Source organism: Nicotiana tomentosiformis, chromosome 10, assembly GCF_000390325.3.
Source record: "Nicotiana tomentosiformis chromosome 10, ASM39032v3, whole genome shotgun sequence".
Lineage (NCBI taxonomy): Eukaryota > Viridiplantae > Streptophyta > Magnoliopsida > Solanales > Solanaceae > Nicotiana > Nicotiana tomentosiformis.
In genome coordinates this window covers 79009864-79022281 of record NC_090821.1, presented here as the reverse complement: position 1 = coordinate 79022281, position 12418 = coordinate 79009864, and the positions used below count along the sequence as shown (strand labels likewise).

General features: G+C 38.1%; 1 protein-coding gene across 5 annotated transcripts in view; it reads left to right on the top strand.

Moving 5' to 3' along the window:
- The window catches only part of LOC104092979 (ATP-dependent DNA helicase homolog RECG, chloroplastic), a 42455-nt gene that overhangs the window by 10252 nt on the left and 19785 nt on the right, over positions 1-12418 (top strand). For all 5 annotated transcript variants that reach the window (XM_070187634.1, XM_070187635.1, XM_070187633.1 and 2 more), the window contains 4 exons: positions 1989-2152; positions 4150-4231; positions 7068-7157; positions 8603-8836. In XM_070187634.1, the coding sequence (XP_070043735.1) occupies positions 1989-2152; positions 4150-4231; positions 7068-7157; positions 8603-8836 (570 nt within the window). The remainder of the gene's footprint in view (positions 1-1988; positions 2153-4149; positions 4232-7067; positions 7158-8602; positions 8837-12418) is intronic.

Below are 12418 nucleotides of genomic sequence, written 5' to 3'. Positions count from 1 at the left end.
AGGAACCAATGTTCCCATATGCTTAGGAGCCTTATCATGCGCAACTTGAAATAAGTTGGGCCCCTTAGGATCAATACTAATGGAATTGGGGAAAGTTGCTGGGCCCATGTGAGGAGGCCCAGGCCTATACTTGTTGAAAACATGTCCGGCCCTATGATAGGTAGATGGGGACCGTCCCATTTTGCCTTTCCAGCCCGCATCACTGACCCATTCACGTCTTTTCCTGTTATAATTTTGTCTTCCTCCCCCAATTTCAAACCTCCCGTCTCTTCTAGATCTAACGTTTGATTTCGGCTTAATCCAGTGATCCTGTGAACCCTCCCCTCCCTTCAGAGACTGATTTCCCCTCCCTTTTCTTCTGTTTGACCTTCCCTTTTCTTCCGTCACTATCACAGGCATAAAGATAGGGCGAAATTCAGGGCTCAGCCAAACCCTATAACTCAAGTAGCCATCTTCCACCACAGTGGAGACAGGGATTCTGCCCCCTTTCCTCACCACAATCCTCACTCGCGAGAGATCGTGTAGACTGCAAGTGACATCAATAAAGCCCCCACAGATTTCCCCTATCTTCTTGAATAGGTCAAGACACCAAAGATGCACCGGGAGACCCACCATGTTGACCACCAAAGTGTCGCCAGTGAAGCGAGGGTCAAGACACCCATCATGCTCCACCCATCTGTCTAGATTTAAAAAGTTCCCATCGAACCACCTGTTTCCTCTGACAAGAATTTCTGAAGCTTGAGACTTGTCAACAAAACGAAAGAGATATTGAGTGTCCCCCAATTGCGATATTTTCAGCCCATCCTTGACGTTCCATGCCTCTGCTGCCCAGTTTCTAACAGCCTCCGGAGAACCAACCCATTTGGAGAAAGACCCAATGAGACTAGATTCCAAGAAACCCTTGCGTCTGAGAGTGTGCTCCTCGGACAGCGCGAAGTGCGGCTCCTGTCCTACGTCGAGCTTTCGATGGCATCTTCCCCCAAGTTCTAGGGATGGCCAAGAGACAGCTTTCATAAACGACATGTTTTCCAGTTTTCTGGATTCTACAGAGAAAAAAGAGCTTCTCTCTGTACAATCCATCATATTCTAAATGCGGCTGTCCCGGAAAAGCTGGCCGGAGAACCTCAATTGTTGGAATAACAGTATTCGCAGTGGTCGGAGACAGAAGGGAGGAATGTTTCCTCGTACTGCTGTCTGAAAGAGAAAAAGAGTTGGGGTTTAAAGGCCGGAAAAAGAAAAAGTCGTCGGAATTTGGTGAAACTGCACGGGATGGCTCGGAAATGCCTCGCGAAGAGGCTGTCTGAAGGAAAAAATTTGAAAAGTTGCCTGGAAAAGCCTCACGCGCCGGCGCGTGGCAGTGACTCGCCGGAAATTCAGGCGCATGGGTGGCGCGTGGGAGATCGGTTGCCGGAGAAATTTACTGGGGTTTGGTCGCGGGATGCTTGGCTCTTGGTGGGTGTGGTTGGAATTTAGGAAGAAGAAGAGATGGAAGAGGGTTGGCCATTTCTATGGGTGTTCTGTCCTATCTTTAGCTACTGGAACAGAGAAAGAAACAAGCATTTTCTTATTAGCATAATGTGTTTATTATGCCGTGTGCGATTTGATGAGCTTTGTCATGGGAAACTCCTTGCTATGGTTGCAACTTGAATCTTAAATGTCAAATAGCAGCTTTCGACATTCAGGCATTCGTTTTTGATACAAGTACAAGTCAATAGGGGCAGGGCAGAGTTTTTAGATTTCTCAGTTTTCTAATTGTTAATAATGAGACAAATGATAGGTTCACTATTCCTTTTTAGTGTCTCAGTCTTTTGAGTGGATGAGCACATGGCGATCTACAAGGGTTGCACATAATTGTAGGCCGTTATGTGGAGTAATCTATGGTTTATTGTCTTTATGAAAACATGGAGTTGTTATCATTGTGGCACTGCATCTTATTTTGTTTTTCTTAATTTCTTACATACTGTAATCTCTATGTTACTATTTGAAAGGTGCGGATTATGCGGTCGAAAAATCATTATGAGATGAGGGAATACAATATGGATGTGCTACAAGATGAAAAGGATCCATCATTTTGTGCACAAGGGAGGCCGTATCCTATATATCCTTCAAAAGGAGGTTTAAGTCCTAACTTCCTTAGGGATGTGATTTCAAGGTCAGATCTCAAATGATGCTTTCTGGTAGTATGTGCATAGTGTAATCTTTAAGAAGCCATTTCTTGCCATTTAGTCATGAGAAGCTTATTTGTTTACATTCTCAATTTTTACTTTCTTAATCTTCAGGTATCTGTTTTTTTTGTTCTAGTTTTACATGTATTTATGTTGTATGTTATCAGTAAGGCATTGTCTAAATAAGGACAACTACTTTATTTAAGGCACATGATATACGTTGTTGATTCCATTGAACTTGCGTTAGTTTCTTGAAATTGCTCAAGAAGCACTAAACTTCGTATCAAATTACTCCAAAATTTTCATAGGCTGCATGACGTAGCAGGAAGAAATGCATATGCATATTTTTTGATGATCTCATTAACCTACCTTAGTTGTTTGAAATTGCACAAGCATTTTATCTTAATAAAAGAACTCTAAACTTTTCATAGGCTGCATGAACAAGAGGGTTAAAGACAAGCTTGAACTTGTCACGAGATGTTATGAATTAGTAGTCAATTTGATAATGGAATCAGTGGACAACCTAAAAGAACAGAAACTAAGGCTTGGAAAAGAGCCAAGATCTCGTTGTTGTACTAATATCTTATTAAGGTCAGGTAAAAATGTAGAGGAAGTGCCGGAATTTTTTTCATTTAGGGATCTTACCAAATGGAGTAAAATGATGATTCCTAGTCATTGTTCCACCAAGTAATTAATTAGAAGGAAATATCCAAGGAAGAACCTAAAATACCTAGGGAAGTGTCAAGACCCAAAACTAGAGGGGTGCGACTGACAAAGGATTACTGTTTGAGGATCGAGGTCATGAGCAGATCGTTGGATACTCAGATGCTGATTGGGCAGGATCACCTTCTAATAGACGTAGAGGATATTGTGTTTTAGTAGGAGAAAATTTGGTATCTTGGAAGAGCAAGAAACCGAATGTAGTTGCTCGGTCTAGTGCGGAAGCAGAATATCGAGCAATGGCTATGGCAACATGTGAGCTAGTCTAGACCAAACAATTGCTCAAGGAGTTGAAATTTGGTGAAATCAGTCGGATGGAACTTGTGTGTGATAATCAAGCTGCCCTTCATATTGTATCAAATCCGGTGTTCCATGAGAGAATTAAACACATTGAGATTTATTGTCACTTCGTCAGAGAAAAGATACTTTTAGGAGAAATTGCTACAAAGTTTGTGAGTTCGAATGATCAGCTTGCAGATATTTTCACCAAGTCTCTCACTGGTCCTCGTATTGGGTATATATGTAACAAGCTCGGTACATATGATTTGTATGCACCAGCTTGAGCAGGAGTGTTAGTTTACAAATATGTATAATATGTAGTCTTGTCTCACATTGGAATATGAGTAATATGTCCTTGTAGTGTATAGCTATAAATAAGGATCTCTTGTATTGTATTCTTCATCTAATATCAATAATATATTTTCTCCCGTGCTTTCTCACAAAGAATATTGTGAATTGAGATTTAGCATTACTACTTATTCCTCTGTCAAAAGCTCTAACTGAACTGTCCTAAATGATGGAATGTAACTAAATAATGCCTCTAATACCAGTATTAGCACCTGTACTCTCTGTGGTGGTCTGACAACTTCATTTTCTTTTGAAGTTAAAACATACATAAGTTGATGATATAAGAGTAATGAAAGTACAAAGCTGAACAGTAATCATGTACCAAATGTGGAGTCTGGCTTCTTTTAACTTGGTCTTAGGGTTCCAAATTTATCATTTTCAGCACCCGTTCTCTGCACGAACTCTTTTGTAGTGTCTGCCTGTAGCAAATATTCCAGCTGATCCCTTTATGTTATCTTGAGATTTGATTGTTTTCCTAATTGAAACATGGACATAGTTTCTAGGTGGTAGTTGTACAAAGAATGTGTTTTGTCATATTGCGTGGTTTATTTGTTTATTGCTGTTTGTAATTTTGATTTTAACTCTGTGTTACCATTCTTCTGAAGTACTATATGTCTTTCTTTTAATATTTAAATAGAGCCTTAAAGGTGCTTCCATCCAATATCGATCCCATACCTGAAGATCTCGCTCATGATTTTGGACTCCTAAGCCTTCGTGACGTAAGTTATTGCTTGCCTCCTCCTCAGCTTTACGTCGTCTTCTCTAGTTTTATACTGCACCGTGTATACTGGAAAAGGAAATGACGTGTATGGTGTTGAGTTTTTACATCTTTTTTGTTGCAAAGAATTGCTTGCTTCATTTCAATGGCCCTGTGACTAACAATGAAAATGAGATCTTTCAGGAAATATACATTAAATGCTGAGTTTGCACATTGGGTTTCTTGTATTAGAATTTAATCCATAGTAAAAGTGCCTCTGGTTCCAGAGGAAATGAAACAAAAGATATCGTGGAGTGAGGGTGGTAATTATATGATAACTACTCAGTGCTAGATGCAGAGACATAACAGATCATGAGTTGTCTCGTAATAAATCCAGTTGTTGCTAATGCCTTCTTCCACAACCAGCGCTCCGATAGGAAGAGATAAGAGACCACTTGAAGAATCTGGTCTGAAATCCAGTTACTGCAATACTGACCTTATGAAAGAAGGCTTCAGCAACAATTGGATCAAATTTCGCTGTTTCATTTTCTTCTTTTTGGTTCTCATTCCTCTTCCGTCCAATTTTACAGACCCCCCTCTATGAAACTATTAATTTCTAATTGCTTTATGTAAAGCAATGAGATTTACATTTAGAACTTTGTTGTGCTGCTGGTGGTTGAACTGATTTTTAGTGAATAAGTACCCATCAAAGATGTTATTCAAAACTTCAACGATTGGGTTGTCGATAGACTTTTCTCTGTATACCTTCGTAAATCTTCTCTATGGAAACACTTAAGGAGGGTGTTTATCCTGTAATTCACTCTTCACACCTCAGGATTTGTTGGAGATTACTTGGTGATTTTCGACAAAATTTTTGGTGGGGAGGTATTGAAAGGGAGAAAGTGAAGATTACACATCAGGCTTTATGGCATCTTACTCTATGATTGTGCATAAATATCTTTTAATTCTTCGAACTTTTTGTCTTATGTTAGAAGAGTCCACATTGGCCATGGAGGGATAGGTAGGTCTCTTTATATGGTTTCGGGCAATCCTCACCACATGAGTTAACTTTTGGGGTTGAGTTAGGCCCAAGATCCATTTCTTCACATGGTATCAGAGCCAGACCCGTCCCAACTCTTGGTTTCCCAATGTTGGAACCCCATGTTATTTTGTCTACGCTCCAAATGTCCAGACTTGGGCATGTGGGGGTTGTTAGAAGAGTCCCCCATCAGTTGCGGAGGGATGTGTAGGTCTCTTTATATGGTTTTGGGCAATTCTCACCTCATGAGCTAGCTTTTGGAGTTGAGTTAGGTTTGGAGTTGAGTTAGGCCCAAGATCCATTTCTTCACATCTTAAAATAAGCTCCTTATCTTTCCACTAATAAAATTCCTTGAAGTATATTGTTTTTCATAAATTACCCTCCATACTAGCTTAAAAACCTTAATACTATTGCTACCAAATTAGGCTAGTGAACTCTTCATTTGTCCAACTTCACATTCCCCCTTTCCTTTATCTCTTTTGTTTTCTGGTTGTCCTATTTTCTGTTTCTGCAAAGATGCAACATGTTGCGTAACATTCTTTTGAGTGAAACAATGATAAAGCTGAGGAGGATCTGGAAAAAAAAGAACACGAGTTTTCATGTTATTTTCTGTACAACTGAATTTCAACTAACTAAGAAATAAAACATATGGCATACTTCTTAATGCTATTCTCGTATTATCCTATTCTGCATTTTTTTATATTACCTGTTGGTTCCTTTGCGTAGGCTATCTTATTATTTTGTTGTTATTACTGTTTCTTTTCTCCATTATTTTCAACATGACCTCTTCACTACTGTTTTTTTTCTCAAACTTGGTTTGGTTTTTCTTTGAGCCGAGGGTCTATCAGAAACAACCTCTCTACCTCACACAAGGTAGAGGTGACGTCTGGTACACACTACCCTCCCCAGACCCTACTTGTGGGATTGCACTGGGTATGTTGTTGTTGTTGTTCGCGCACTTCTTAATGCTTTTTCAGTTACTTAAAGAAAAACTTTTATAAGTACTTATCAAATTTTCTTTAATAATTACTTGTGCTTTTTCTTTCTCCTTCACATAAAATGACCGGTCTTTTCTGAGAGAAAGTTAGGTTAATTGGTTAAGCATATAGTGATACAATCAATCTTTTCCGGAGAAAATACATGAACTGTCCAATAGCTGATGAAGTTATGAAGTATCTACGATCTTACTTAATGATACCTAAAGATCTCACTCTCAGATCTCTATAACAGACTTGATATTTCTTGCGACGTGCCTTTCCTCTCCCATCGATGATGGATAGTCTCATTCATGGTTGAGTATTTTACACACCTAAATCATCGTCCCATACTTGTGGTGTTAGAAACTTACCGCTGAGTCTTTCTTCTTTTATTTACCTATTGACTTACAAAATTCAGAATTTAGCTCACTCTTCTTCACAGTGTCTATGGATCTCTCTCTGCCATATTCTCCATTCCTCCTCCTTTAGTACCCGTCTCCTAATAGTAATTTAGAGATTCTCCAGTTCCCTTTCTCTGATGTTTGTATCATGTGCGAGAATAATAATGAGACCGCTGAAGACTTTTTGTTGGGCCCGATTCATTTCGCCAAGCACATGAAAAATGTTTTGTTAATGGGTGACGGTGGGACTCAGACCTAGAACTTTTGTTTGCTCTGGTATTATGTTGACCTGTGTGAACGACCTTATTGAAAGCCTAATCGTTAAAGAGGAGACACTTTTATTAATTTTTTCTATGTCAATGACAGGCCATTTTACTCCCAGTGTGCATCTTTGGTGAGACTGATTTTTTCTTTTTCCTCTTGTGGCTTTATGATAAGCAGGCATATGCACGAATTCACCAGCCAAAAAGTCTAAAAGAGGCTGAGTTAGCTCGCAAAAGGCTTGTATTTGATGAATTCTTTTATCTCCAGGTAATCATAGTCTTGGATCTAAGAGGAGCTAAATAGTTTCTTAGTTGTTAAATTTCTTGCTTTCTTTTCCTTCTTCAATTTCTGCATAAAGGAAGAACTAAAATATCATAAGACGTCTGATTTTTGTTTTCTTGTGAATTGGATTCTAAGCTGCACTTGGTTTTTCTTCTTCCTCTGTTTTTTCCTTTTTGCATTTATTCTTTAATTATATGCACGTGATGCTGGAACAGTTACGCTCTTGTTTTGATAAGCATCGTTCTTGTGCCTTTATTTTACTGTAATGATGGGAGGTTTTAAACCTCCTCCAAAATCATACTTTGCAAGTTGCAAAGCTCCAAAACATTATAGTTCTTCATTTGTTGTTTTTTGGGGATATCATGCTGTTCTAAGTTTCTAAAAACAAATGCTTTAGTTTTTGGGACCATCCTGGCACCAATTGACTGAAGAAAATAAGAGCGAGAGCATCGCTCTTTAGGATTTCAATCTGTTCTAAGTATTTAACAGCAAAATGCTTTTGTTTTCTGGACCATCCTTCCAGCCAATGACTGAAGGAGAACAGACATCATTCCCTGTTACATACACTACTAGGAAGGATTATGGTATTCAGCTAACATCTTCTCTGTTAAGCTGCTTCATCTTGTGCTCTCATCCTTTCTGTCATCATTAAGTCCTGCAGTCTAACTGTAAGTTTTTATTTGGGTTAAAGCCTTTTCGAAGGTAGCTATGCCTTTGTTATGACAAGGTGTTAGTCTCCCTTAGTTTATCAGAGAGGAAGGTGCAGCAAATCTGCACCAGATTTTCTTTCCGTGTTTGATTATGGTTTCTTGTAGAACTTTGTTTGCAAGCAGCTACTCCTCCATCATTCCATATAATATAAATCTAATTTACCTTTTAAAATAGAGGGATGGGTATGGAGGTCGATTACATCACAAAAAAGACTTCAGTCGAAAAAAGAGATTCCATCTTTGGGTAATATGGCAAGAGCGCTGTTTCTGCACCAGATGTCTATAGGTAACATGTAGTACGAAGTCTCTGATTTTTATCAAAAACCTCTATGTGGGACCAGTAGTATTGCTGTTTCCACTTTCTGGATGCTTATAAGATGATCAACTCTGTCAAGGTGCTGTTGAGCCCAACTGGGGTACCCATTAGCCATTATGATTGGGTCTGAAGTTTTCCTCTCTCCTCCCTCTAGACTTGATTTGATTGCTTCAGTGGGACTTGTTGATCTACCGTAGAGTTCGAGGGGGATGAGCTTGAGTATGTATGTTGATTTTAACAGAAGTGACCTTTTGACGGTCAATTGGCTGCTGGAGAATTTAATCACATGAAATAGAGGCACAATAAGAGACTTTCAGATTTTGACCCGAGTCATGGATGCTTGTCAATGATCCGTGAGGCTTGAGATGCTTTTAATATCACCCACTGTTTTTGTTGTCTTTCAGCTAGGGCGGTTATTCCAAATGCTTGAAGGTCTTGGCACAGAAGTAGAGAAAGATGGATTGCTGGATAAGTATCGGAAATCTGAATTCAATTTGGTCAATATAGATGGATGGTCCATGCTGACTAAGAAATTTCTGAAGGCTCTTCCGTATTCTCTTACATCCAGTCAACTGCGAGCTGCTTCAGAAATTATTTGGGATCTAAAGCAACCTGTCCCGATGAATCGTCTATTACAGGTAGTGGGATCTGCTTTACTGTTTACTTGCAAGTTGTTTTTGGGGTGGGGGAAGGGGGAATTATCTTTGGTATTTGTCCATTTCTTCTAAAATCACACTTTTCATTCTTATTACAAGCCATTGGCTTTTATTCTTTAGACATTTAACTGAGAGATTAACTAATTCTTTATTCTATTAATAGTTTGATTATAAATTTCATCCATTCAGGACGTTGTAATCTGGTGGATCCTTACTGTATGAGTCTTCAATCTTAATCTGCATATTCCATTTCTTTTGTTTCTGTCATTGCCTTAGTGAATACTCGTTTGGAAGTCATGTTGTTGGCTTGCATTGAATTGGGACTCAAGCTTTTAGTTGAAGGCACTCCTATGTTATTATATGATATTAATACACACACGCATGCACACACACACGCACACACACACATTATATACATACACAAACATACATAACATACATATACATACGTATAATGTGTATATGTGTGCTACGATGTGTGTCTGTGTGTAATGATTCTTGTAAGCTCTTCTATTCATAAGTTTAAGATTCTAAATAAGTTTCTCCCATCTTCCTACATAACTTTTCTTATCATTGAATATCATTAAATTCTATAAGGAATGAGTGTCGGTTAAGATTTGAATGGAAAATTTGTCATCGCAACTCTTCCACAACAACAACAACAACAAATCCAGTGAAATCCCACAAGTGGGGTCTGGGGAGGGTAGTGTGTACGTAGACCTTACCCCTATCTTGGGAGGGTAGAGAAGCTGTTTCCGATAAATCCCACAAGTAGACCAAAGATCACAATATTTTGAATATCTAAATGGATAGGTTCATCAGTTTCCAGCGATTAATCCTTAATAGGGCTAGGATACCACAGCTATATTTTCAAGAACCCTTCGTTTTGTTTAACGGCCAAAGATTTATTGCATTAAGAGAACTGCATTGTGAGAATAAGGTTGGTAAAACAGTTGTCCTTGCCGATATCACTCTAAATTGTGGTAGAAACTAATATTAAGTGAATGAACTATCTAAACTAGAGGAGAGGTGCTTCTCCTTATTTAGACTACAGAAAAAATCTTGAGCCTTAACCAACTAGAAAGAAAACTCTCTGTAATTAACCCAAAAATTAGGCACATCTACATAAAATTTTATTCGCCTAAGATCACTCAAAAATCCATGTAAATTCTACAACACTCAATAAACAAATTTGGAAAGCACGATAGACTTTTTTTTTTTAAGTGCAAAAAATATTTCTCAAAGAACAACTCGCACTTTCACCTTTTCTAGCTCACATCTAGACACTTGCATTTCTGCAGGCGCACAACACGTTAGAACAATAATACATTCAAAATGGCCTGGTAAACGGAAGAAAAAAGTCCACGCAAAGACCACCATTCGCCACGAACCCTCGAGGAGAAAAAAAATGAACAAGAAGAAGGCAAAACCTTTCCAATGTTAATCATAATGGAAATTTTAAACTTGAAAAAACAAACCTGGGGAGTAATATTAACCCAAATTAGCAATCCCGTCTATTCTTCCTAGAAAAGGATTAAAGCATAGTGAGAAGAAGTAGCATACCATGAAGATATAATGATACTGCGTAAACTAGCATTGCAGAGCATAACAGAAGGAAAAAGAAAAAGAAAAAACTGGAGAATGAATGTGGTGGCCTAGGACAAGAAAGAAGAAAAGGTCAATTTATGGGGTAAAACGAGTTGCAGAATGAGCATTTCAATGCTAAGAGAAAATAAGAGCAAGGAAAAAGGTATGAGACTTGTTGGAAAGTGAAAGGATAAGACTAGTTGTTTCAATAGGTAGCAAGCCACATCTAAAGAGATTTTTTTTTCTTTTTTCTATGTGAAATAATTATAGCAAGAAGTTAACCTTCTCAAAAAAAATTATAGCAAGAAGTTAAGGAAAAGGAAAAAAATTATAGCAAGAAGTGCCTCTTGCTTACTAGGCTTTTTTGCTATATAACATTATTTTGTCTTGCAATGACCTTCGTTGAAGTACCTATAGGATTGTGTAAGATGAAGGAAAGCCGTTATACCTTTTTTCATTATCAATGTTTGTTACTTGATTCTTCTACGACGAGTGAAATTAAAAAGAACTTTTTATACTATGCATTGTACTACCAGGTAAAATAATGACTAAATATAGATGAAATTATTGGTATCTTTTTCATTTTTTTCCCGGCTAAATTAAACTTGTGCAAATGCGCCAGTCATTTGCTCGTGGCAAATGTGATGGACATCTTTTTATTTTTTATGATGGTGATGTCCAAGCCACCTTGCATGCACCTTGACTATTCCACCGGGTACTTGGTACTTCCCACCCTAAGTTGCTCGGACACGGGTGCGGGTGTCCGACACGGGTGCGGATCTAGAGGTCGGATCCTTCGAGATGTAAATTCTAAGATTCGGGGATACGGATCCTAGTACGGATACGGGTACATGGATCCGACTAAAAATAATTCAAAAGAAAATATAAAAATATCTTTAAATTATGATAAATTTTGTGGAATATTTAAGTATAGCTTGTAAAGTGTCGATTTCTTTTTATTCTCAAGTTATAGATAAATAAAGGATTGATTTCTTAGATAATGTATGCTATTTTCTTCAAATTTATCCTAGTTTTGGTTCTGATTTTGGGAATCAAATTGTATCTCGTGTCAAATATTTCCGTCCGTTGTGATCAAAGTACCCAAAATTATTTGACCAGATCCGGTACGGATCCCATACCCACACCCATACTAGTGTCGTGTCGACACGGGTGCGGCACCTAAATTGCCATGTCAGAGCAACTTAGTTCCCACCAACACAGGTACATGGTAATTCTGTCCACAAAAGGCTTAGGCAAAGATAGAAAGAAAACGCTAGAGCGTTTTTTGTCTCCGCTAAGATTTGATGGTGGATATTTTTTATGCAGTTTTTCAAATTTAAGCGAGGATGTTGGGGAGGGGTAGAATTATGAGTAACCAAGGCTTTTAATCATCTGTCTTTTTTCTCCAAAGTTTAACTTATGGAGATGACATGTAAACCTTCCATTGAAGAAAGACACAATTGATTTTTAGTGGAAGGTTAACATGTCATCTGCATAAGTTAAATACAACATTTTCCTAGAATTTGACTTTTTAAAATAAAATTCCAAATCTACTTTGACAATTTAAAATTTGTTGTGCCGGTTGGATATTTTACTCTTAAGTAGCTCCGACACGGCAGTTTAGGTGCCGCACCTGTGTTGGCACGACACTAGTATGAGTGTGGGTATAGGATCCGTACTAGATCTGGTCAAACAATTTTGGGTACTTTGACCACGACGGACGAAAAAAATTCGAGATGAGATACAATTTGATTCCTGAAATCAGAGCCAAAACTAGGGTAAATTGAAGAAAATAACATATATTAGCTAGGAAATCAATCCTTTATTTTTCTACAACTTGAGAATTAAAAAAAAAATCACACTTTACAAGCTATACGTAAGTATTCCAAAAGTTTTTCTTAATTTAGAGATTTTTTATTTTTTAAAATTATTTTTAGCCGGATCCCCGCACATGTATCCGTACTAGGATCCATATCC